General features: G+C 45.5%; 1 protein-coding gene across 1 annotated transcript in view; it reads left to right on the top strand.

The window, feature by feature from the left end:
- The window catches only part of LOC138663673 (oocyte zinc finger protein XlCOF6-like), a 70,698-nt gene that overhangs the window by 9,121 nt on the left and 35,777 nt on the right, over nucleotides 1–25,800 (top strand). Inside the window, exons 2-6 of the mRNA XM_069749960.1 lie at nucleotides 23,738–23,887; nucleotides 24,017–24,187; nucleotides 24,267–24,393; nucleotides 24,477–24,574; nucleotides 24,773–24,863. Of these exons, the coding sequence (XP_069606061.1) occupies nucleotides 23,738–23,887; nucleotides 24,017–24,187; nucleotides 24,267–24,393; nucleotides 24,477–24,574; nucleotides 24,773–24,863 (637 nt within the window). The remainder of the gene's footprint in view (nucleotides 1–23,737; nucleotides 23,888–24,016; nucleotides 24,188–24,266; nucleotides 24,394–24,476; nucleotides 24,575–24,772; nucleotides 24,864–25,800) is intronic.

Below are 25,800 nucleotides of genomic sequence, written 5' to 3' on the forward strand. Positions count from 1 at the left end.
GCAACAGCAGCATGCGATCTGCAGAGTCGGGAGATCCGCCAAATATATATATATATATATATATATATATATACAGTGAGTTAGGCAGGGAGGGGGATCATGTGTTCATGGTGACAAAGGAACTGTGCTGTATCACCCCCAGACAGGCTAGTCGAGCACCTCAACAAAGCTCTCAAATCCATGTTGAAGAAAGTAGTTTCTAAGGTTGGAAGGGATTGGGACATGTTGTTGCCCTACTTGATGTTAGCCATTCGGAAGGTACCGCAGGCTTCCACGGGATTTCACCCTTTGATCTACTGTATGACAGGCATTCTAGGGGTGTGCTGGACGTAGCCAAAGAGACGTGGGAGCAGGAACCTACACACCATAAGAGTATCATTGAGCATGTGGCCAACATGCAGGACCGAATTTCAGCGGTCATGCCTATAGTAAAGGAGCATTTGGTGGATGCTCAGGCAGCGTAGAGCCACATATATAACTAAAAGGCCACGGTCTGATCCTTTAACTTGGGAGATTAGCTGTTGGTTATGGTGCCCACTACCAAAAGCAAGCTTATGGGCAAGTGCCAAGGGCCATATGAAGTTCGGGAAAAAGTAGGCGAAGTAAACTACCGAGTTTACCAGCTGAAAAGAAAACCCAAACAGTTGTATCACGTTAATCTGTTGAAAGTGTGGAAGGAATGGTAGTGTATGCTTATGGAGGTGACTCCCGATATATCATTTGGGGGCCCCTGTATGATGACAAGTGTTCAACCTCACAAGTTTGAGGCAGGGAGGGGGATCATATGCGAGGGTTAATATGTATTCCGCAGGATGCAGACGGAGTCCTATTAGACCCGCTGGAGTGCCTTGTGTTGACAGCAGGACGCCTGTGAGTTACAAAGCAAAATAATAGAATTATGGACCTGGTCAAGCTTTGGAAAAGCCAATATGGGCTTTTATTTTTGAAAAGGACTACAGGAAGGTAGCGGGGCGGTTCGTCTCCTCCAGGCCGGGTCTTGCAAGTGGCATATGGCCACAGATTCCAGGTTAAAACCCCTACAGCAAGGGTTTGGGTGTGTCAGTTTTGGAGTTTGCAACTTGCAGAGCAGTTGGCTCTGCAGAAGCTCAGCCTGTGTGAGCTAACACAGAGCCAGCAGAGCAAACTCCTGGCACCCTGTAGCATGATACAGGGAGTGCCGTCGCCCATGGCACCCGGACTTCCACAGACTGTTTTGTTTCCCGGCTGAGGATGCTGTATGCTGTACACTGTGTGAGTGTGGACATTAAAACACATTTGCTGTGAACTTTTCCTATGGTCACTGTCTGTCACACTGAACCAACCCCGTTGCACTACAATATTTTTTTTCCTTTGGGGGGTCTAATTCCAGCTTTTGCTGTCAGACCTGTGATTTCTATCTACAACGCTGTGTATAGGATACTAGGGTATAATAAAGTTGTTATGGATGTAACTTAACTAACATTGTGCAGTGACTCTGTTTGCCATATAGTGACAGATTTTACTTGCTGCTAAAACTGTGATTTTTTTTTCACATGAAACTTCTTTTTCTTTTAATCATCTCTGAATAGTGTGATCATACAACATACAAGCCTCTGCTGGCTCCGGTGATGCACTGTACTACTGTATTTGCCGTGTATCATCACTGCCTGTCAGAGTAATACTAACGGCCCCGTACACATGAGATAAGTGTTGGCTGAACGGTCATTTGGCAGACGGCTATCTCTCCCGACTCCCCCATACACACAAATATTCCGACTTTCTTGTGGTCTGTATGAGAGAGTCGCCTCCAGACTCCTCTAGCGGAGGATTATCTACAGGAAGAACAAATTGATTAAGGTACCGTCACACTCAGCAACTTTACAACGAGAACGACAACGATCCGTGACGTTGCAGCATCCTGGATAGCGATCTCATTGTGTTTGGCACGCAGCAGCGATCTGGATCCCGCTGTGACATAGCTGGTCGGAGCTAGAAGTCCTGAACTTTATTTGGTCGTCAGGTCGGCGTATATTGTCGTATTTGACAGCAAAAGCAACGATGCCAGCAATGTTTTACATGGAGCTAACAACCAGCGAGAACGAGAAGTGAGTCGCCGTTACGTCACAGGATCGATCCTGCATCGTTCTGGTGTTGCCGTGTTTGACGTCTCTACAGCGACCTAAACAGCGACGCTGCAGCGATCGGCTCGTTGTCTATATTGCTGTGACGGTACCTTTAGGGCTCTTTTCCATTTGCGAGAAACACGTCTGTGTCTCGCATGTGAAAACCAAGCTGTGGCGCCGGCACTCAAGAGCGGAGCGTGCGGACGCATAGCGACACATGGAGCCGCACGCTCCGCTCCCAAGTGCCAGCGCCAGAGCTTGGTTTTCACATGCGAGACACGGACGTGTTTCTCGCAAATGGAAAAGAGCCCTTAGCCTCTGAAATTCAGGATGCTAGATCTTTCTCTGCCCTGACATCATCTGTCGGGAGGCCCCCAAATGCATTATATAGTTGACCAAACCCCCTGAAATCAGTGCCTTCATGTAACTTTAGTCTAATGTGTATGGGGCACTAATAGGTAACTTATTGGACACTTCCTCTGGCCCGGCCTAATAGCCCTTCGCACATTGCCACTGAAATAGCTGCGTAGAAAAAAGAATTTAAGTAAAAAGACAAAGAGATAAATACAACTTAATAACACCACATTATTACAACACATATAAAATGAAAACTAGAAAATATTAAAATCCACAATAGAAAAGATAAAAGAATTATAAATCCTATAAGTTAATATTGTAAGATCAGATCCTGTCTGTGGTTCAGACCATGTGGTATTCTTGTTTCGAGAGTGAAGATCCAGAAAGATTCTCTATTTAAAAGTTTTCTTCTGTGATGTCCACCTCTGTATGGCCTGTATACTTTCTCTATACCACAGAACACAAATCCAGATGTGTCACCCTTATGGACATACGAAAAATGTTTAGAGACCGGAGAAGAGGACAGAGCTGCAGGGTTAGCGGCATCAGACAGGTGTTGCCTAATTCTCGTTTTTAGAGGACATTTTGTGCATCCTACAAATTGTAATCTGCAAAGGGAGCATTCAATAAGATATACTACGTATGTAACATTGCAACTAATGAAAGCTTTAATATAATATTCCCTGAGGCAGGGCCGGACTGGTCATTGGGCACTTCTGACAAATGCCAGAAGGCCTGCGGCCAGTAGTGGGCCGCTCAATCCCTGCACGCTCTGCCACTGGGCCGACTCCTCCCCACCCCCCGCCAGCGCCGCCGCATTCAACTATACCGGCGTCTATGAGGCTGGTATAGTTGAATGCAATGATGGAGGAGAGAGCGTCAGCTGATGCTCCCTCTCCCATCATTCTCCGTTCTGCCTCTGAGGCCATGTTCACACCATCCTTTTTTTAATGCGGAATCGCCGCGATTTTCCCGCTGCGGGTCCGCAGCTGTTTTCCATGCAGGGTACATTACAATGTACCCTATGGAAAACAGGAACTGCTGTGCCCACATTGCGGAAAATCCCGAAAAAAGCCGCGCTGAATAGCTGCGGTAAAAAAGAAGTACCATGTCACTTCGTTTTGCGGAACTGCAGCGGTTCTGCACCCATAGACCTCCATTGTGAGGTCAAACTCGCAGTAAAACCCGCAGATGAAAAAAATATCTGCGGGTTTTCTGCGGTTTGTGGTGCAGAACCGCTGCAGTGTGGCTGCTCCCCTGTGCCCCAATCCCACCCCCCCCATGCTCCGATGCCACCCCCCATGCTCCGACGCCCCCCGTGCCCTCATCTCCCCCCCTTATACTTACCCGGCCTCCCGGTGTCCATCCGTCCGTCTTCTCCCTGGGCGCCGCCATCTTCCAAAATGGCGGGCGCATGCGCAGTGCGCCCGCCGAATCTGCCGGCCGGCAGATTCGTTCCAAAGTGCATTTTGATCACTGAGATATAATCTATCTCAGTGATCAAAATAAAAAAAATAGTAAATGACCCCCCCCCTTTGTCACCCCCATAGGTAGGGACAATAAAAAAATAAAGAATTTTTTTTTTTCCACTAAGGTTAGAATAGGGGTAGGGTTAGGGGTAGGGTTAGGGGTAGGTTTAGGGGTAGGGGTAGGGTTAGGGGTAGGGGTAGGGTTAGGGGAAGGGTTAGGGTATTTTCAGCCATTTTAACCCTAAAAACTTCCTAGAAAACACACAGACTCTGCATAGAAAACTGCATTAAAAAACGCACTAAAAAACGCATCAAAAAACGCACCAAAAACGCATAAAAAAAAGGACCTGCGTTTTCTGCCAAGAGCTGCGGTTTTTAGTCCTGAAAAAAAGGAGGGAAATCAGGAACGTGTGAACATAGCCTGACACTGCGGGTGCGCGATGACGTCATGTGACGTCATGTGCCGGACAGACTGCAGCCGCTGAGACCAGAGCCAGGAGCAGCGCGGGGCACGAGGGGAGGATTGTGTGTTTTTTTTTTAATATATCAATGAGTGATAACTGTATTGGGGGCGCTACATTACATTCTATGGGGGGGTGTATTATATTCTATGGGGGTTGTATTATATTCTATGGGGGGCTGTATTACATTCTATGGGGGGCTGTATTACATTCTATGGGGGGGCTGTATTACATTCTATGGGGGGTTGTGTTACGTTCTATGGGGGCTGTATTAAATTCTATGGGGGGCTGTATTACATACTATTGGGGGTTGTATTACATTCTATGGGGGAGCTGTATTACATTCTATGTTGGGCTGTATTACATTCTATGGGGTCTGTATTACATTCTTTGGGGGGCTGTATTACATTCTATGGGGGGTTGTATTATATTTTATGGGTGGCTGTATTATGTATTACATTCTATGGAGGGCTGTATTATATTCTATGGGGGGCTGTATTACATTCTATGGGGGGCTGTATTACATTCTATGGTGGGCTGTATTACATTCTATGACGGAGGATTGCATCATACTCTTTTATGGGGCTACATTATATTCTATGAGGAGGAAGGCTGTATTATATTCTATATTAAATGTATTCTATGTATTAAATTTATTATATTCTATGAGAGGTGATTGCATCATACTCTATGAGTGGGCTACATTATATTCTATGGGGAGTTGCATTATACTATATGAGGAGGGCTGCATTGTATTCTATGGAGGGGCTACATTATATTCTATGGGGGTGGAGCCGCATATTCATTACTGTAATGAGCGTTAACGGTGACCGCTCAGTACAGTGAGAAGCTGCGGCACCGGGAAGCAGGGACTGCACCAGGAGCAGGTGAGTATAACGGGGAGGGGGAGCACTGCGCTGCACGATATTCACCTGCTCCTCGTTCCGGGCGCCGCTCCGTCTTCATCGTCTTGTGCAGTGACGCTCAGGTCAGAGGGCGCGGTGACGTGGTTAGTGCGCACCCTCTGCCCGAACGTCAGTGCAGAAGACACTGAAGACGGAGCGGCACCGGAACGAAGTCAGGTGAATATTGAAGGTGCCTGAGTGACGGAGAGGTGAGTATGTGATTTTTTTTTTTTAATCGCAGCAACAGCAAATGGGGCAAGTGTCTGTATGGAGCAACTTATGAGGCAATAACGTTTGTGCAGCATTATATGCGGCAAGTGTCTGTATGGGGCCATAACGTTTATGCAGCACTATATGGGGCAAGTGTCTGTATGGGGCCATAACGTTTGTGCAGCACTATATGGGGCAAGTGTCTGTATGGGGCCATAACGTTTGTGCAGCACTGTATGGGGCCATAACATTTGTGCAGCACTATATGGGGCAAGTGTCTGCATGGGGCCATAACGTTTGTGCAGCACTATATGGGGCCATAACGTTTGTGCAGCGCTATATGGGGCAAGTGTCTGTATGGGGCAATAACATTTGTGCAGCACTGTATGGGGCAAGTGTCTGTATGGGGCCATAACGTTTGTGCAGCACTGTATGGGGCCATAACATTTGTGCAGCACTATATGAGGCAAATGTCTGTATGGAGCATCTTATGGGGCCATAACGTTTGTGCAGCACTATATGGGGCAAATGTCTGTATGGAGTATGTTAGGCTACGTTCACATTGGCGTTGCGCCGCCGTGCGTCGGCGACGCAACGCGCGACGCACGCTAAAACGCGCGCAAACGCGCGCGTTTTGCGACGCGTGCGTCGTTTTCCGACGAAAATCGGACGCACAGAAAATGCTACATGTAGCGTTTTCTTGCGTCCGACGCTAGCGTCGGAAACGACGCATGTGGCGAAAAACGCCACCAAAACGACGCACGCGTCCCCTATGTTAAACATAGGGGCGTGTCGCCGCTGCGTCGCCGCTGCGTCGCCGGCGCAACAGCGACGCACATTGGCGGAACGCCAATGTGAACGTAGCCTTATGGAGCCATAACGTTTGTGCAGCACTATATGGGGCAAATGTCTGTATGGAGTATGTTATGGAGCCATAACGTTTGTGCAGCACTATATGGGGCAAATATCTTTATGGAGCCTCTTATGGGGCCAAAATCAACATTTGTGCAGCATTATATTGGGCAAATGTGTCTATGGAGCATCTTATGGGGCCATTATTAACCTTTATGCAGGATTATATGGGGCATATTTTAATATGGAGCATCTTATGGGGCCATCATAAACTTTATGGAGCATTATATGGGGCTCCTGATTCAATATGGATATTCAAAAACACTTAACCTACTGATGTCTCAATTAATTTTACTTTTATTGGTATCTATTTTTACTTTTGGCATTTACCAGTAGCTGCTGCATTTCACATCCTAGGCTTATACTCGAGTCATTAAGTTTTCCCTGTTTTTTTGTGGCAAAATTAGAGGGGTCGGCTTATACTCGGGTCGGCTTATATTCGAGTATATACGGTATTAACACCAACCAGATGTCCCAAAAATATTCAATGAGGACAGAGAACTCAAATCAATATCAACACATCAGAACGAAAAAGTGGTTCTCATTTTATTGTAATGTTTGTGTATTTTCTTGTAATAAACGCTTATTTAAGGATTACACTCGTTTGTGGTTTATAGATACCAATTTTCGTTCTGATGTGAGTATATACGGTAGTATGAAATGATAAATCCCTGCGGCTCCAGCAGTGATTCTCCAGGGGACTCTGCTAGTCTTATCCCTGGGCTGCAGGGGTCCTGTGGCTCTGGGGGTCTCAGCACTGGACTGCAGGGGTCTTGTGGCTCCGGGGGTCTCCACCAGTCTTAGCACTGGGCTGCAGGGGTCTTGTGGCTTCAGCTTATATTATTGTTCTGTCCTCACTAGCTGAGGCAGGCTCATACGTAGCTATACAGTCAGCTAAACCGCTATACCGGGGTCCAATAAGGAGACTGTGGTTGATTCTGTGCTTTATTAAACGTAGTGGTATATTGATGCGGTGAAACTGTGAACAATGATATACATAGAATCAGTGCATGGCATAGAACAGATACATAATACACATGATATACATTATGCATAACATTTAGAAGGCTAGTGACTAAACTAGGAGTACGACTGGTTAAACTAAGCTAATATAGAGCAGAAATATCTATAGGAAGCATAAAGACATACCGGCAATGCAATCGCAAGGGGGATGAAGTGAAGCGTCTTTCCTTGAAGGCAAACCGAAGAAAGTGAAAGGAAAAATGGAGGGAAATGGAGGCTGAGCTACCATAATGCATTGCAAAGGAGGAGGAGAATCAGACATGAATAATACAAAAACAAGATTGAACTGCCAACATAACTCTGGCCGCTAGAGGGAGCCAAAGCATCACAGATGAATAAAGGCATGAATATATCAATATTGTATACTGAGGAAACTGCAATTATGCAAGCAAATAATCAGGGTAACAATATTAGATGGCGGAGACAGAACACTCCCCGTCTGGCATCAATGGATGTCACTACTCCTTTCTTCCGAAGGCAACAATAGGACCAGTTCAGATACCGGTCTGGAAAATGTCTTAGGTTCATTCCCTTTGGTCATCCTTAGCTCAACTTTGCGGACGTTGCCGTCCTTGCTCGGGAACGTTGCGGTAACTAGGCCAAGTGGCCACTGGTTCCGGTGAATCTGACAGTCTTTCACAAGAACAAGGTCACCTATGTTCAGATTAGGTTTAGTAGATTGCCACTTCGTCCGTGGCTGCAGGGTAGACAAATATTGTTTGCGCCACCTGTCCCAGAAAGTATTTACAAGACTTTGTACCTGTCTCCGTTGGCGCTTGTAGAGGTCCTTCGCGTCGAATCCTCCTGGAGGGGCACTGGACAGTCCTGTTTTCTGGGTAAGTAAAGTAGCTGGAGTCAATAACAAGGGCTCCTCAGGGTCCTTAGGAACTGGAACCAGGGGTCTTGCATTGATTATAGCTGCAGCTTCAGCCATGAAGGTGATTAGGCTTTCGTGGGTGAGCCTCGCTGCTCCTTCTGTAAATAGTCTTCCTTGGTGCTTGACCAGATTGTGGTAATGTTGTACGATTAGGTAGGCAACATGACATTTTCCAGGAAGTATAAGAGGGAATTTCTCCACAAACTCCATCTCAGCTTCTTTGAGTCGGCCTCCTACCCTCAGCAGGCCGCTGTTGTTGATGAATGGGTCGAGTTTTCTCAATACGCTGCTTGCTGGTATTGGAGCTTTGTTAGTAAGACATTGGATTTCTGCAAAGTAGGTTTCTCTTTGAACAGTGAGGATGATGTGATTTCTAGAGAACTCTAAGTCGGAGGTAACGTAGGTATTTTTACAAAGATGCCAACCTTTACATTTTTCTGTGCCACAAGTTCTGGTAGCCATGAATGAGCGAGCTATATGTGTCAGGCAGGTAATGGCTCGAGTAAGTGACTTCCAACTTGAGAATCTGTTGAACCTGCAAGATCCAAGCTGGATAACAGAGGTCATTGTATGTAGTGTAGACACCTGAGGGCGGATTTCAGCATCTGAGTCCTCTCCTACAAGTTCGAAGGTGTCTGGAAAACATTCCTCAATGTACAATAGTTTTGGTCCAGAGAGCCACGTTGTGCTTCGTAGTCGACTTGCGTCAACTGCTCTAGTTGCATGATCTGCGGGATTCTGGTCTGTGGGTATGTAATGCCACTGCTGTGGGTGAACTGATCTCCTGATTCGTAGCACTCTGTTATTGACATAAACGTAGAATCGCCTGGTTTCGTTGTGGATATATCCCAGGACTACTTTGCTGTCTGAGTAGAACTTGGCTTGTGTCAGGTCAATATCCATTTCGGATGCGATGAACTCCGCTAACTCAACGGCTAAGACTGCGGCACAAAGCTCTAACCTGGGTATAGTGTGCTCTGGTTGTGGTGCGAGTTTGGCCTTTCCCATGACGAAACCAATGTGGCACTGACATTTGGAGTCTACAGTTTTGAGGTAGGCAACAGCGGCAATTGCTTTGACAGAAGCATCTGCAAATACGTACAGTCTTTGGCTCTGTATCTCAGTAGATGGCACAGGGGTGTATGGTCTTGGCATATGCAAGTTGGAGAGTGCCGCTAATGAGTTCTTCCACTCTTCCCACTGGATCCTCTTATCAGGTGGCAGAGGTGCATCCCAGTCAGATGTTTCCCTAGTTAAGTCTCTTTGTAGGGCCTTGCCTTGTATAGTAACAGGAGCTGCGAAACCCAAGGGGTCGTACAGACTGTTGATGGTAGACAGGACGCCTCTACGTGTGAAAGGCCTTTCTTCCTGGCTGACCTGAAAGGTGAAAGTGTCTGATTGTAGATTCCAGAGAAGCCCGAGGCTGCGTTGCATTGGTGCGGGGTCTGACCCCAGGTCCAGGTCTCTGAGACCATTACATAGGTCTTGAGAAGGGAATGCTTCCATGAGTTCTTGGCTGTTTGAGGCTATTTTATGAAGCCTAAGGTTCGAGCAGGCAAGCATGTCCTGAGCTCTCCTGAGAAGACTGATGGCAGTCTCATTTGAAGGCATGGCTTTTAGACAGTCGTCGACATAAAAGTCCTTTTCTATGAATTGTCTGACATCTGCTCCGTATTCTGGTTCTCCTTCCTGAGCTGACCTTTTGAGTCCGTAAATGGCGACTGCAGGTGAAGGACTGTTGCCAAAGATGTGCACTCTCATGCGATACTCTGTGACTTCTTTAGTAGGATCATTGTCTCTGTACCAGAAGAATCTTAGGAAGTTCCTGTCTCTCTCTCTCACAAGGAAACAATGGAACATTTGCTGGATGTCAGCGATGAAGGCAATGGAATCCTTACGGAAGTGCATAAGTACACCCAGTAGTTTGTTATTGAGGTCTGGTCCTGTCAGCAGAACGTCATTCAGGGAGACATCATTAAATTTAGCACTGGAATCAAACACGACTCTGATCTGGCCTGGTTTCTTAGGGTGGTATACTCCGAACATGGGTAGGAACCAGCATTCTTCAGAGTCTTTGAGAGTGGGAGCTAGTTCTGCGTGACGGTTTTCAAAAATCTTTGACATGAAGGAGAAAAAGTGATCTTTCATCTCTGGTTTCTTTTGCAGATTACGAATGAGAGAGGAGAAACGTTGTAATGCCTGATTTCTGTTGTTCGGTAGACGTGGTCTGTGGGTTTTGAAGGGAAGAGGTGCGACCCAGCTGTTGGTCTCATCTTTAACGAGTCCCTTGTCCATTACCTCTAAGAACAACTTGTCCTCTACCGACATTGCCACTTGGTTGTCCTGCTTAGTTCTCTGGAAGACTGTGCCCCCTAACTGATCCTCATAGATTCCCGACACTATACTGCTGTCGTGAGTAAAGTCTATTAAATGGTCAGGTAGTTGGATGCTGTGTTGCAGTTCCCTGACATGGAACTCATTGCTACAAGGTTGAAACAGAGATGGACGTCCTTTCTCCAATGTATTTGTCAGCATGCTTGTCACAGAAGATGGGGCGTGCATGCGTCCCAAGCATACGTTGCCAATTATGACCCATCCTAGGTCTAGCCTTTGGGCATAGGGAGCATTGTGGAGTCCGTTGATATGACGTCTCACTTTATGAACCTGTAGGATATCTCTCCCCAACAGCAGAATTATCTGGGCCTGATGGTCGAGTTCCGGTATGAGGTGTGCTATTTGTTTTAAGTGAGCGTGATGGATTGCTACATCTGGCGTAGGGATTTCAGATCTGTTGTCTGGGATCTGGTTACATTCGATGATCGTAGGTAGTGGTAGGCAGAATTGTCCGTCTAAAGACTCGATCTGGTAGTCAGTAGCTTTCCTGCCTGCTGTTGTCATAGTACCTGCACACGTCTTTAAGGAGTAGGGAGTGCTATCCCTTTGATGTTGAATAGGTCAAAGAACGTTGATCTAGCCAAGGATCGATTACTTTGGTCATCTAAGATAGCATACAGTCTTACAGCTTGGTCTCTATGGCCCTTCGGGTATACTTTGACGAGGCATATTTTTGAACAGGACCTACTGTCTATTGTCCCTTTGCAGACCTCGGTGCATTGTGAAGTGATCTCTGGCGTAGCTGTATCAGTGTTCCTTTCCTCCCCACCATGCTCACTGTCAGCTGGCGTGTTTTGTGTACTCCATGGAGCTGGGCCAGGGTGTAGAGTGGTGTTATGATCTGTGGTGCCACATTCTGTGCATTTTACACTGAACTTGTAATCCTTGGCGAGATGAGCTGTGGACGAGCAGCACTTGTAGCAGATACCATTTTCTTTCAGGAAGCTTCTGCGATCTGGCATAGATTTTCCTCTGAAGGCTCTGCATTTCAGGAGAGGGTGAGGCTTCTGATGAAGTGGGCACTGCTTGTCAGGGTCCTGCACCTTTGTCTCTGATTGGGAGCAGCCAGCAGACCTGTAATTAGAACCTGGAGAAGAAACATAAGTCTTGTGTACTTCCACAGATGTTCTGCGTGGATTTGCAGGTGGTGATGGTGTGGCATATGGTATTGCAAAGTCAAAGCTGGGATCGTTTCTAATTCTTGCTTGTTGGTGTATGAAGTCTACAAAAACGGAGAAGGGAGGGAATGGAACGCTGTGTTTGTATTTGTACGTGGAACCATGTGTGAGCCACCTCTCCTGTAGATTGTAGGGCAACTTCTGGACTATAGGGTTAACACCTCTGGCTGTGTCGAGAAATGCAAGTCCCTGTAGGTCGTCCTCGTATTTGGCAACTTGGACTTCCTTTAGCAAGTCGCTTAGCTCTCTAAGTTTCTGGAGACCTTTGTTAGATATTTTAGGAAAGTCATCGATTCTTTTGAACAAGGCTCTTTCTATTACCTCTGCTGAGCCGTAACACTCATCCAGCCTTTTCCAGATCTCTTTGAGGCCAGTCTCAGGGCGGTTTATATTAATGTCTCTGATCCTTACTGCGTGTTTGACTGACTCTTCTCCCAGGTATTTGACTAACAGGTCTATCTCTTCCCTGTGTTGTAGCCCCAAGTCTCTAATGACATTTTGGAAGGAAGCTTTCCAAGCTCTGTAACCTTCAGCTCGGTCAGTGAATTTCATGAGTCCCTTGGCAACCAGTTCACGTCGTGTGAAGAACTTGGCAAATTCTGTCATGAACCGGTTGTCAGCAGAGTATACTGGTGATGGGTCGCCCTGATAGTGATGTGAAGTGCGTTCGTACCTGTTAGTGTCCTCATGGTGGCGCCAGCCGGTGTCGTATTGCTTCGGCCTGATGTACGGTGCGTCAGCAGGGTGATCCACGTTGGTTACCTGATGAGGGGCAAGGTAGTCATTAGCAGAGTTGTTTTGCCTCACATTTTCGAGTTTGTTTCTGTCCTGAGCCTCGTGACGACTCTCGCTCACTTCGCTGGAGGTGTCATATTCTGGTTTTGGTACTGGTTCAGGGTTATAGTTTGGATCAGGAAGGTCATTAACATACTGAGATGTGCGTTGTGGTGAGTCTTGCAGTGGAAACTCCAGACTCGACGTACTGCTTTGGCTATGCAGCTTGGGATTTTGCGCGGCTTCTAGCGATTCTGCTTCGGCGAGGGCTGCGGCAGCTTCCCTTTTTGCTGCTAGGCTTTCTAAGGCGGCATCCACACGTGCCTTCTCTAACTGCGACCTTCTCTTTTGATCGGCTCTCTCTAAGCGCGACCTTCTCTCTTGATCGGCTCTCTCTTCATCTATGCGTGCTTTTTCTAATTTAAGTTGCATCTATTGGTCAGCAAAGCTCGCTAGTATTTTGGCAGCTTCAGCATTTGCGCGGGCAATGGCGACAGCGCTGCTGATGGATGTTGTCTTTGAGGAGACGGAAGTAACAGATCTTGTCCTATGCGATTTGTGAGACATGGTGTCTTGGGAAAGTGCTTGGCTGTGCAGAGATTGCTGTAGCTGTATTTAGTCTCTGAGTAGCCGGTGACTTGAATCCCACTAGTTGGATGGCTGCCGTTTCACTGTTCTGTCCTCACTAGCTGAGGCAGGCTCATACGTAGCTATACAGTCAGCTAAACCGCTATACCGGGGTCCAATAAGGAGACTGTGGTTGAGTCTGTGCTTTATTAAATGTAGTGGTATATTGATGCGGTGAAACTGTGAACAATGATATACATAGAATCAGTGCATGGCATAGAACGGATACATAATACACATGATATACATTATGCATAACATTTAGAAGGCTAGTGACTAAACTAGGAGTACAACTGGTTAAACTAAGCTAATATAGAGCAGAAATATCTATAGGAAGCATAAAGACATACCGGCAATGCAATCGCAAGGGGGATGAAGTGAAGCGTCTTTCCTTGAAGGCAAACCGAAGAAAGTGAAAGGAAAAATGGAGGGAAATGGAGGCTGAGCTACCATAATGCATTGCAAAGGAGGAGGAGAATCAGACATGAATAATACAAAAACAAGATTGAACTGCCAACATAACTCTGGCCGCTAGAGGGAGCTAAAGCATCACAGATGAATAATGGCATGCATATATCAATACTGTATACTGAGGAAACTGCAATTATGCAAGCAAATAATCAGGGTAACAATATTAGATGGCGGAGACAGAACAATTATAGCTGCAAAGTGAATAATAACCATTAGGGACCCCAATCCATCAGCCACACTGAGCCAGAGGGGATTTAGCAGAGTAGATTGGGGGGGACATGAAGTACTTTTTTTAACCCCTTAGTGACAGAGCCAATTTGGTACTTAATGACCGAGCCAATTTGTACAATTCTGACCACTGTCACTTTATGAGGTTATAACTCTGGAACGCTTTAACGGATGCCGCTTATTCTGAGATCGTTTTTTCGTGACATATTGTACTTCATGTTAGTGGTAACATTTCTTCGATATTACTTGCGATTATTTATGAAAAAAATGGAATATGGCGAAAATTTTTAAAATTTTGCCATTTTCAAACTTTGTATTTTTATGCCCTTAAATCAGAGAGATATGTCACGAAAAATAGTTAATAAATAACATTTCCCACATGTCTACTTTACATCAGCACAATTTTGGAAACAAAATTTTTTTTTGTTAGGGAGTTATAAGGGTTAAAAGTTGACCAGCAATTTCTCATTTTTACACCATTTTTTTTTAGGGACCACATCACATTTGCAGTCATTTTGAGGGGTCTATATGATAGAAAATAATGAAGTGTGACACCATTCTAAAAACTACACCCCTCAAGGTTCTCAAAACCACATTCAAGAAGTTTATTAACCCTTTACGTGCTTCACAGGAACTGAAACAATGTGGAAGGAAAAAATGAACATTTAACTTTTTTTGCAAACATCTTAATTCACAACCATTTTTTTATTTTCACATGTGTAAAAACAGAAATGTAACCATAAATTTTGTTATGCAATTTCTCCTGAATACGCCAATACCCCATATGTGGGGGTAAACCACTGTTTGGGTGCACCGCAGAGCTTGGAAGTGAAGGAGCGCCGTTTGACTTTTTCAATGCAGAATTGGCTGGAATTGAGATCGGACGCCATGTCACTTTTAGAGAGCCCTGATGTACCTAAACAGTGGAAACTCCCCACAAGTGACACCATTTTGGAAACTAGACCCCTTAAGGAACTTATCTAGATGTGTGGTGAGCACTTTGAACCCCCAAGTGCTTCACGAAAGTTTATAACGTAGAGCCGTGAAAATAAAAAAATCGCTTTTGTTTACACAAAAATGATTTTTTTCGCCCACAAATTCTTATTTTCACAAGGGTAACAGGAGAAATTAGACCACAAAAGTTGTTGTGCGATTTCTCCTGAATACATCGATACCCCATATGTGAGGGTAAACCACTGTTTGGGCGCACCGCAGAGCTTGGAAGGGAAGGAGTGCCGTTTTACTTTTTCAATGTAGAATTGTCTGGAATTGAGATCGGACGCCATGTTGCGTTTGCAGAGCACCTGGTGTGCCTAAACAGTGGAAACCCCCCACAAGTGACACCATTTTGGAAACTAGACCCCTTAAGGAACTTATCTAGATGTGTGGTGAGCACTTTGAACCCCCATGTGCTTCACAGAAGTTTATAACGTAGAGCCGTGAAAATAAAAAATCGCATTTTTTCTACAAAAATGATCTTTTTGCCCCCAAATTTTTATTTTCACAAGGGTAACAGGAGAAATTAGACCACAAAAGTTGTTGTGCAATTTCTCCTGAGTACGTTGATACCCAATATGTGGGGGTAAACCACTGTTTGGGCGCACCGCAGAGCTTGGAAGAGAAGGAGTGCCGTTTTACTTTTTCATTGTAAAATTGGCTGGAATTGAGATTGGACGCCATGTCGCGTTTGGAGAGCCCCTGATGTGCCTAAACAGTGGAAACCCCCCACAAGTGACACCATTTTGGAAACTAGACCCCTTAAGGAACTTATCTAGATGTGTGGTGAGCACTTTGAACCCCCATGTGCTTCACAGACGTTTATAACGTAGAGTCGTAAAAAAAAAAATCGCATTTTTTCTACAAAAATGATCTTTTTGCCCCCAAATTTTTATTTTCACAAGGGTAACAGGAGAAATTAGACCACAAAAGTTGTTGTGCGATTTCTCCTGAGTACGTTGAGACCCAATATGTGGGGGTAAACCACTGTTTGGGCGCACGGCAGAGCTCGGAAGGAAGGAGCGCCGTTTTGGAATGCAGACTTTGATAGAATAGTCTGCGGGCGTTATGTTGCGTTTGCAGAGCCCCTGATGTATCTAAACAGTAGAAACACTCCACAAGTGACCCCATTATGGAAACTAGACCCCCCAAGGAACTTATCTAGATGTGTGGTGAGAACTTTGAATGCCCAAGTGCTTCACAGAAGTTTAGAATGCAGAGACGTGAAAATAAAAAATATTTTTTTTTCAACAAAAAAGATATTGTAGCCCCCAAGTTTTTATTTTCACAAGGGTAACAGGAGAAATTGGACCCCAGAAGTTGTTGTCCAATTTATCCCGAGTACGCTGATGCACCATATGTGGGGGTAAACCACTGTTTGGGCGCACGGCAGAGCTCGGAAGGGAAGGAGCGCCGTTTTGGAATGCAGACTTTAATAGAATGGCCTGTGGGCGTTATGTTGCGTTTGCAGAGCCCCTGATGTACCTAAACAGTAGTAACCCCCCACAAGTGACCCCGTTTTGGAAACTAGACCCCCCAAGGAACTTATATAGATGTGTGGTGAGAACTTTGAATGCCCAACAGTGCTTCACAGAAGTTTATAATGCAGAGTCATAAAAATAAAAAATATTTGTTTTTCCACAAAAAAGATATTGTAGCCCCCAAGTTTTTATTTTCACAAGGGTAACAGGAGAAATTGGACCCCAGAAGTTGTTGTCCAATTTATCCCGAGTACGCTGATGCCCCATATGTGGGGGTAACCCACTGTTTGGGCGCACGGCAGAGCTCAGAAGGGAGGGAGCACCATTTGACTTTTTGAGCGCAAAATTGGCTGTCGTGTTTGGAGACCCCCTGATGTACCTAAACAGTGGAAACCCCCCAATTCTAGCTCCAACCCTAACCCAACACACCCCTAACCCTAATCCCAACCCGATCCATAATCCTAATCACTAACCCTGACGATAATCACAACCCTTACCCCAAAACAACCATAATGTCAACCCTAACCATAACCCCAATCAAAACCCTAAATCCAACACACCCCTAATCCTAATCTCAACCCTAACCTCAAACCTAACCCTAATCCCAATACAACCCTAATCACAACCCTAACCTTAACCCTAATCCCAAACCTAACCCTAATCCCAAGCGTAACCCTAATGCCAACCCTAACCCTAATCCAAACCCTAACCCTAATCCCAACTCTAACCCTAACTTTAGCCCCAACCCTAGCCCTAACTTTAGCCCCAACCCTAACCCTAGCCCTAAGGCTACTTTCACACTTGCGTTGTTTGGCATCCGTCGCAATCCGTCGTTTTGGACAAGAAACGGATCCAGCAAATGTACCCGCAGGATGCGTTTTTTGCCCATAGACTTGTATTGCCGACGGATCGTGACGGATGGCCACACGTCGCGTCCGTCGTGCACTGGATCAGTGTTTTGGCGGACCATCAGCACAAAAAAAGTTCAATATAACGTTTTTTTGTACGTCGCATCTGCCATTTCTGACCGCGCATGCGTGGCCGTAACTCCGCCCCCTCCTCCCCAGGACATAGATTGGGTAGCGGATGCGTTGAAAAACTACATCCGCTGCCCACGTTGTGCACAATTTTCACAACGTGCGTCGGTATGTCGGGCCGATGCATTGCGACGGCCCCGTACCGACGTAAGTGTGAAAGAAGCCTAACCCTAAATTTAGCGCCAGCCCTAACCCTAAATTTAGCCCCAACCCTAACCCTAAATTTAGCCCCAACCCTAACCCTAAATTTAGCCCTAACCCTAGCCCTAACCCTAGCCCTAACCCTAACCTTAGCCCTAACCCTAACCCTAGCCCTATCCCTAGCCCTAACCCTAGCCCTAACCCTAGCCCTAGCCCTAACCCTAACACTAACCCTAATTTTAGCCCCAACTGCTCTTCTCCTGCCGGCCGGCAGATGGAGACAGATGGCGGGCACACTGCGCATGCGCCCGCCATTTTCTTTTCCCCGGCGGCCAGGAGGAGCAGCAGGAGGACCCAGGGACATCGGTGAGTATGATAGGGTCCCCGAATCCCCCTATTTCTCTGTCCTTTGATGTGCGATCACATTAGAGGACAGAGAATTACACTTTTTTTTTTTTTGCGGTCGCCGGTAAACAGTTAATTACCGGCGATCGCAAAACAGGGGTCGGTAAAACCGACCCCGATCATGCTCTTTGGGGTCTCGGCTACCCCCGGTAGCTGAGACCCCAAAGATTCTCCCGGGGCCGGCCGGCGGGCGCACTGCGCATGCGCCCGCCATTTTGAAGATGGCGGCGCCCATCGGGAGCCACGAGGAGCACCGGGGGAGACAGGTGAGTATCGGGGGGCGATCGGGGACCCCTTTTCTCTGTCTTCTGATGTGCGATCACATCGGAAGACAGAGAAATTAAAAAGAAATCGTGTTTGTTTGTTTTTTTGCGATCGCCGGTAAACGGTTAATTACCGGCGATCGCAAAACAGGGGTCGGTAAAACCGACCCCGATCATGCTCTTTGGGGTCTCGGCTACCCCCGGTAGCCGAGACCCCAAAGATTCTCCCGGGGCCGGCCGGCGGGCGCACTGCGCATGCGCCCGCCATTTTGAAGATGGCGGCGCCCATCGGGAGCCACGAGGAGCACCGGGGGAGACAGGTGAGTATCGGGGGGCGATCGGGGACCCCTTTTCTCTGTCCTCTGATGTGCGATCACATCGGAGGACAGAGAAATTAAAAAGAAATCGTGTTTTTTTATTTTTTTGCAATCGCCGGTAAACGGTTAATTACCGGCGATCGCAAATGCGTGGTTGGTACAAAACCCCCAGAATCATGTTCTCTGGGGTCTCGGCTACCCCCGGCAGCCGAGACCCCAGAGAAAATCCGACTCTGGGGGGCGCTATTTACTTTTTCCACAGCGCCGTTAATTAACGGCGCTGTGGTTTAAGTACCCTTAGCGGCCGCCGTTAAAAGGCGTATCGGCGGTCGCTAAGGGGTTAAATCACTTTTTATTCTGCTGTTTGTGAGATAGGATGTAGAAAAATATGGCAATTCTGCTCTTTTCTATTATGTGACTATACGGCCCCCTTTACACGACCTATCATGTTTTTCACGGATGTCACGTGTGCCCTATTTGACCTACAGTGCTGCACTCATTTTCGTGTTTTCCCAGCAGACAGATGACAAGGGCCAATACAAGTCTATGATTCCGTGTAAACATGCTGTCCATGTGCCATCCGTGTGCTGTACATGTTTAACATGGAAAGTATATGAGAAGCTTTGTAATTTCATTTCCATTATCCATAACGGAAAAACACGGACGGCACGCTGATTGAAAACATTGGTGACACCGATATGGGTGTAAGATGTACGTGTTTTATATTGACATCGGGGCCCCACTTTGAATTTTGCCTAGTGCCCCAATCTGTCTAAAACCGGCCCTGCCTCTATCACAAACTTTTTTTCTTTCATTATGGAAAACCTCAGGGTCTGAGCAATTGCGTTTATTTCTAGTTAATTCTCCATATGGTATATTATATTTAATATGTGGTGAATGGCAATAGACCTTCGTACATTGCAGGCCCAGACACCATTATTAGGCATGTAAGTTTCGTAGTAACTAGGCCGCCCCATACTATCGAGTACTTGGGGCGGAGGGCATTTAGCTGAACTGTCACACCTTCTTAGATGCCATGTTGGCTTTTCACAGCAGAAAGTGGTTAAACTGACAGGGTTTTTGTTGCAGCCGCCCCTGTGCCATCCCTGCCGTGTACATCTATGTTCTGGGGCCCAAAGAGTTTTTTTTTTTTTAAACAAATGTTAATTTTTAATATTAACAAACAATGTCTTCTGCTTTTTGCATGTTTTTTTACCTTTTTACAAGGATTATTGGTGCCAATTTTCTTTTGAAACATTTTAGCCCCTTCACCTCCAGGACATTTTCCATTTTTGCACTTTTGTTTTTGCTCCCCTTCTTCCCAGAGCCATAACTTTTTTATTTTTCTGTCCATATGCCATGTGAGGGCTTGCTTTTGTGCGTGACGAGTTGTACTTTTGAACGACACCATTGGTTTTACCTTATACTATACTGAAAAACAGGGAAAAAATACAAGTGTGGTGAAACAGCAAAAAAAAGTGCAATTCCACAATTGTTTATTTATTTATTTTTTTACCATGTTCACCAAATGCTAACACTGACCTGCCATTATGATTCTCCAGATGATTATGGGTTTGTAGACACCATACATGAACAGGTTATTTTTTTATTTAAGTGGTGAAAAAAAATCCAACATTTGTTACAAAAAAAAGAATTGTGTCATTTTCCGAGACCGTAGCATCTCCATTTTTCGGGATCTGGGGCTGGGTGACAGCTTATTGTTTGAGTGCCGACCTAACATTTTTATTGATACAATTTTTGTGTAGATACAATGTTTTGATTGCTTGTTATTGCATTTTAATGCAATGTTGCGGAGAGCAAAAAAAAATTGAATTCTGACGTTTTTACTTTATTTCTCGTTATGCCGTTTACAGATCAGATGAATTCTTTTTATATATTGATAGATTAGGCAATAAAGAACGAAGTGATACCAAATATATCTATTTTTTGCTTTTGAATGAGGCGGTAATTTAGAATCATAGAATGATAGATTTGGAAGGGACCTCCTGGGTCATCTGGTCCAACCCCCTGCTCAAAGCAGAATTCACTAAATCATCCCAGACAGATGTAGTCCAGCCTCTGTTTGAAGACTTCCATGGAAGGAGAACTCGCCACCTCTCGTGACCTCTTGTTCCACTCATTGATCACCCTGACTGTCAAAAAGTTTTTTCTAATATCTAATCTGTGTCTCCTCCCATTCAGTTTTATCCCATTGCTTCTAGTCTTTTCTTGTGCAAATGAGAATAAAGATGATCCTTTCTGGCTGATGTTTTGGTCACTTTTGAATATTGGTTGTGCTTTCACACTCGTGGTAGCATAAGACGGACTCTACAACCCACACAAGTGGCTCAGGTAGTGCAGCTCATCCAGGATGGCACATGAATGCGAGCTGTGGCAAGAAGGTCTGCTGTGTCTGTCAGTGTAGTGTCCAGAGGCTGGACGCACTACCAGGAGACAGGCCAGTACAACAGGAGACGTGGAGGGGGCTGTAGGAGGGCAACAACCCAGCAGCAGAACCACTACCTCAGCTTTTGTGCAAGGAGGAACAGAAGGAGCATTGCCAGAGCTCTGCAAAATTACCTCCAGCAGGCCACAAATGTGCATGTGTCTGCACGAACGGTTAGAAACCCAACACCGTGCAGGACGATTGGCATTTGCCACAGAACACCAGGATTGGCAAATTCGCCACTGGGGCCCTGTGCTCTTCACATATGAAAGCAGGTTCGCACTGAGCACATGTGACAGACGTGACAGAGTCTGGAAAAAGTCAACCACCAGCACTCGGATGAAGGATGCACGCTCAAGAGTCCCAGGATCCAATCGGGCCCAAAGTCACAAAATAAAGAAAAAAAGAGCAGCATCCATACCAGGTGAATCGTGTCCAAAAAACGGTCTTTATTCAGCCATATAAAAGATGCAACGTTTCGGCCACAATGGTTGACAAAGGCCATTGTGGCCGAAACGTTGCATCTTTTATATGGCTGAATAATTTTTGGACACGATTCACCTGGTATGGATGCTGCTCTTTTTTTCTTTTTCTTTTCTTTTTTTTCTTTATTTTGTGACAGAGTCTGGAGACGCCGTGGAGAGCGATCTGCTGCCTACAAAATCCTTCAGCATGACTGGTTTGGCAGTGGGTCAGTAATGGTGTGGGTGGCATTTCTTTGGAGGGACTCACAGCTCTCCATGTGCTCGCCAGAGGTGGCCTCACTGCCATTAGGTACCGAGATGAGATCCTCAGACCCCTTGTGAGACCATATGCTGGTGCAGTTGACCCTGGGTTCCTCCTAATGCAGGACAATGCCAGACCTCATGTGGCTGGAGTGTGTCAGCAGTTCCTGCAAGATGAAGGCATTGAAGCTATGGACTGGCCCGCCCATTCCCCAGACTTTAATCCGATTGAACACATCTGGGACATCATGTCTTGCACCATCCACCAATGTCACGTTGCACCACAGACTGTCCAGGAGTTGGCGGATGCTTTAGTCCAGGTCTGGGAGGAGATCCCTCAGGAGACCATCCGCCGCCTCATCAGGAGCATGCCCAGGCATTATAGGGAGGTCATACAGGCACATGGAGGCAACACACACAACTGAACATAATTTCCTTGGCTTGAGGCATTTCCACTAAAGTTGGATCAGCCTGTAATTTGATTTTCCACTTTGATTTTGAGTATCATTCCAAATCCAGACCTCCATGGAATATTCATTTTGATTTACATTGATCATTTTTATGTTTTATTGTTCTCAACACATTCCCCTATGTAATGAATAAAGATTTGCAACTGAAATATTTCATACAGTGATATCTAGGATGTGGTATTTTAGTGTTCCCTTTATTTTTTTGAGCAGTGTATATATTTTTTAAAACATTTTTGTATTTTACGTTACACTTGCTTGAATAGTCTCCATAGGAGATTAGAACCTGCAATCATCTGATCGCTTGTGCTATACAGAGCGGTGCTTCAGTCCTGTTCTGTGTAGCCCGGTGCTCATAGCTATCCACCAATGACAATCACAGGGGTCTCCTGCAGACCCTGAGTTGTCATGCCAACCCATTGGTCACCCGCAATCATGTTAGTGACGTGCTTCTGGCGCGATCGTTTTAAATGCTGCTGTTAGAGATTGACAGCAGCATTTATTATTATTATTTATTGTTATAGCACCATTTATTCCATGGCGCTTTACATGTGAGGAGGGGTATACATAATAAAAACAAGTACAATAATCTTAAACAATACAAGTCACAACTGGTACAGGAGGAGAGAGGACCCTGCCTGCAAAGGCTCACAATCTACAAAGTTTTAAAAGTTTAACAGCCGTGGGTGGATCTCGATTCCACCCACGGCTGTTAGGAGCACAAGTCAGCCATTGAAATCAGCTGACATGTGCCGGAAAAGATGTGGGCTCAGTGCTTGAGCCCACATCAAATGGGGAGACGAGACATGCTCCGCACATGTGCGTGCATGTCGTGAAGGGGTTAATATCTTTTTTTGTTTTCCTTGTAATATAGGAAAGCCTAAGGGGAGTAATAAACCCCATAAAACACTGTACATGGAGGCTTTGGTATCAGATAACTTCTGTCCACGGTGTTTGTGCAAACAAAACAGCTTTTATAAAAGCCTCAAACTTCTGTGTGTGAATCAGGCATGAAATCTAACGTGATAGAAGATTACAGTGCGGGGAAGACGGGAAACCTTCATATAGACGGCCGATGGTGATGGAGTCAGTGACAAACTCTGGACAAATATGTTTCTAGAGCCGTAGTAGAAGATGAAGATGTCGTCCTCATCATGAAGTAGTTATTTCTCCTGTCACGTGTAATGAATGTCTCCTGCAGTATTGCTAATGCCAATTCCAATGTCGGTAAATGAGACGAGAATTAGCGTTATGGAAGATGAGTCTATGAGGAACATATTCAGCTGCCGACTCCGAGGAAGAAACTGCTTGTTGTCTGTGGCTGAAAATATATAGGTTTAATTGGTAGATGTAGAGAAGGAAACTAAATACTGTAAAATAATAAATCTCATATGTTTCCCTTATTATCTCCAGTAATTGTATTATTACACAGGATTTTTATGATGTTACATCGGCTCATCTTCTCATTCAGGTCTCTACAATATCGGATCCTCTCAGTGAAGATCTTCTGTATAAGATAATTTTTCTGAATTACCCATCAAAGATGGATATGGACAGAGACAAGATGGCGGAGAGGATATTACACCTCACAATGGAGATCCTCTTCCGGCTTACTGGAGAGGTGAGAGATTCTGATGACGTCACATTACATCATTCTTATCTATGGGAATAACAGATGGACAGAACTGGAGAGGTGAGGACTCTGGAAATGTCTGTAGTGAGATTTACTAATGTGTCTCTCCATAACCAGGATTACACAGTAGTGAAGAAGACCTCTAGTGAGCGCTGTCAGAATCCTGTGTCTGAGGGTCCCCTGAGCCCAATCATGGGGCCTCCATCTCACCCCCTGATACATGAGGACATCAATGACCAGAAGATCCTAGAACTCACCTACAAGATGATTGAGCTGCTGACTGGAGAGGTGACACTGCTGGGAATGTTGAGACATACAGTAAGGCTATGAAGGGATTGGGGGATGACGGTATCATTGTATGTGTCAGGTTCCTATAAGGTGTCAGGATGTCTCCATCTATTTCTCCATGGAGGAGTGGGAGTATTTAAATGGACACAAAGATCTGTACACGGACATCATGATGATGGAGGTTCCCCAGCTCGTCACATCACAAGGTAATAGACAGGACTAAATACAAACGGCCTATAACTATCTCTATATGAAGAATGAATTCAGTCCCTCTATGTGTTTCCTCCAGATCTAACCAGTACGATGACAACACCAGAGAGATGTCCCCGTCCTCTTCTTCCACAGGACTGTAAACAAGAAGATCTCAATGTTCCTCAGGATCATCAGGTAGATGGAGAGAAGGTGTCATGAGATCTCCCCTATGATGTGTAGACGGCTGTGAAGGTCTTGTGTTCAGTCTTGTTTTATCCACCAGTATTATATGATTTATACTTTTGTGAAGAGAACAGCGGATATTGCAGGATTAGAGTTGATCATAGATGTGACTTCTCCATCTGTCTGTGACTTTTACAATATTTGTTTCAGGGTGAAGATCTGACCCCTATTAATACTACAGAGACATATGTGAGTGGTGATGAGGGCTGTAAGGAGGAGATTGCTAAATATGACTACCCAGGTGAGTTTTAACCAGGGCCGGACTGGGACTAAAATCATCCCTGGCATTTGAAGTTACACAGGCCCACTTGTCACATGGTGACTGTATAATATCTTTGTACACTTGTACTTTACAAGAAATGAGGTGAGTGTAAAACAACTATATAACATATAATCACAGCTGTATCCAGTATTACAGCTCAGTCCTCCTTTACCTACATAACTGGATCTCGTAGATCATGAGAGGATTGAGACACCAAAGGCTATGGAACCTCATTCTGACGCTCCATAAACTTTGCCTACAGCCACTTGCAGTTCCGCACGAGACCCGGTGACTCTGAAGAGCAGTGACATCAGTAACTTAGTAACGTCACCGCTCTTCAGATATTCCGGGTTTGCGCTGCGCTCAGTGACTATGAAGAGCAGTATTGTTACTACCATCACCGCTCTTCAGAGTCGCTGGGTGTTGCCAGGTCTGGGCTAGTAGTGGGGGTGCCTGATAGACACCTCTCCATTACTTACACCATGGATTGATGGCCGCTGACATTAACGCATAAAACCTTTACACATACCAGAATTAAATGCTCTTGCGGCTGGGAAAAGCAGTACAGTTAGCGCTATTCCTAGGCGCCAGGTGCTAACTACAACTGTCATCATCCTTGCCTGGTCTCCCTGCGATCAGCAAGCCCAGGCAACGCTGATGACCGTTGCAGTCAGCCCCCAGTGCCTGGGAACTGCGTGCATTAAATAAATAATAAAATTTAAAAAAACAGCGTGGGGACCCTCCTATATTTTAAAACTAGGGCAGATAAAACAGATGTTGTCTGTGGGTCTCTATTATTAGGCTGGGGGTGGTTCATGGTTATTGTCTCGTCCTGAGCCTAAAAATAGAAGCCCACAGCCTCCACAGAATTGGCACATCACGCATCATTAGATTCTCCTATTCTGGCACGTTACCC

Source organism: Ranitomeya imitator, chromosome 2, assembly GCF_032444005.1.
Source record: "Ranitomeya imitator isolate aRanImi1 chromosome 2, aRanImi1.pri, whole genome shotgun sequence".
NCBI classification, from domain to species: Eukaryota; Metazoa; Chordata; class Amphibia; order Anura; family Dendrobatidae; genus Ranitomeya; species Ranitomeya imitator.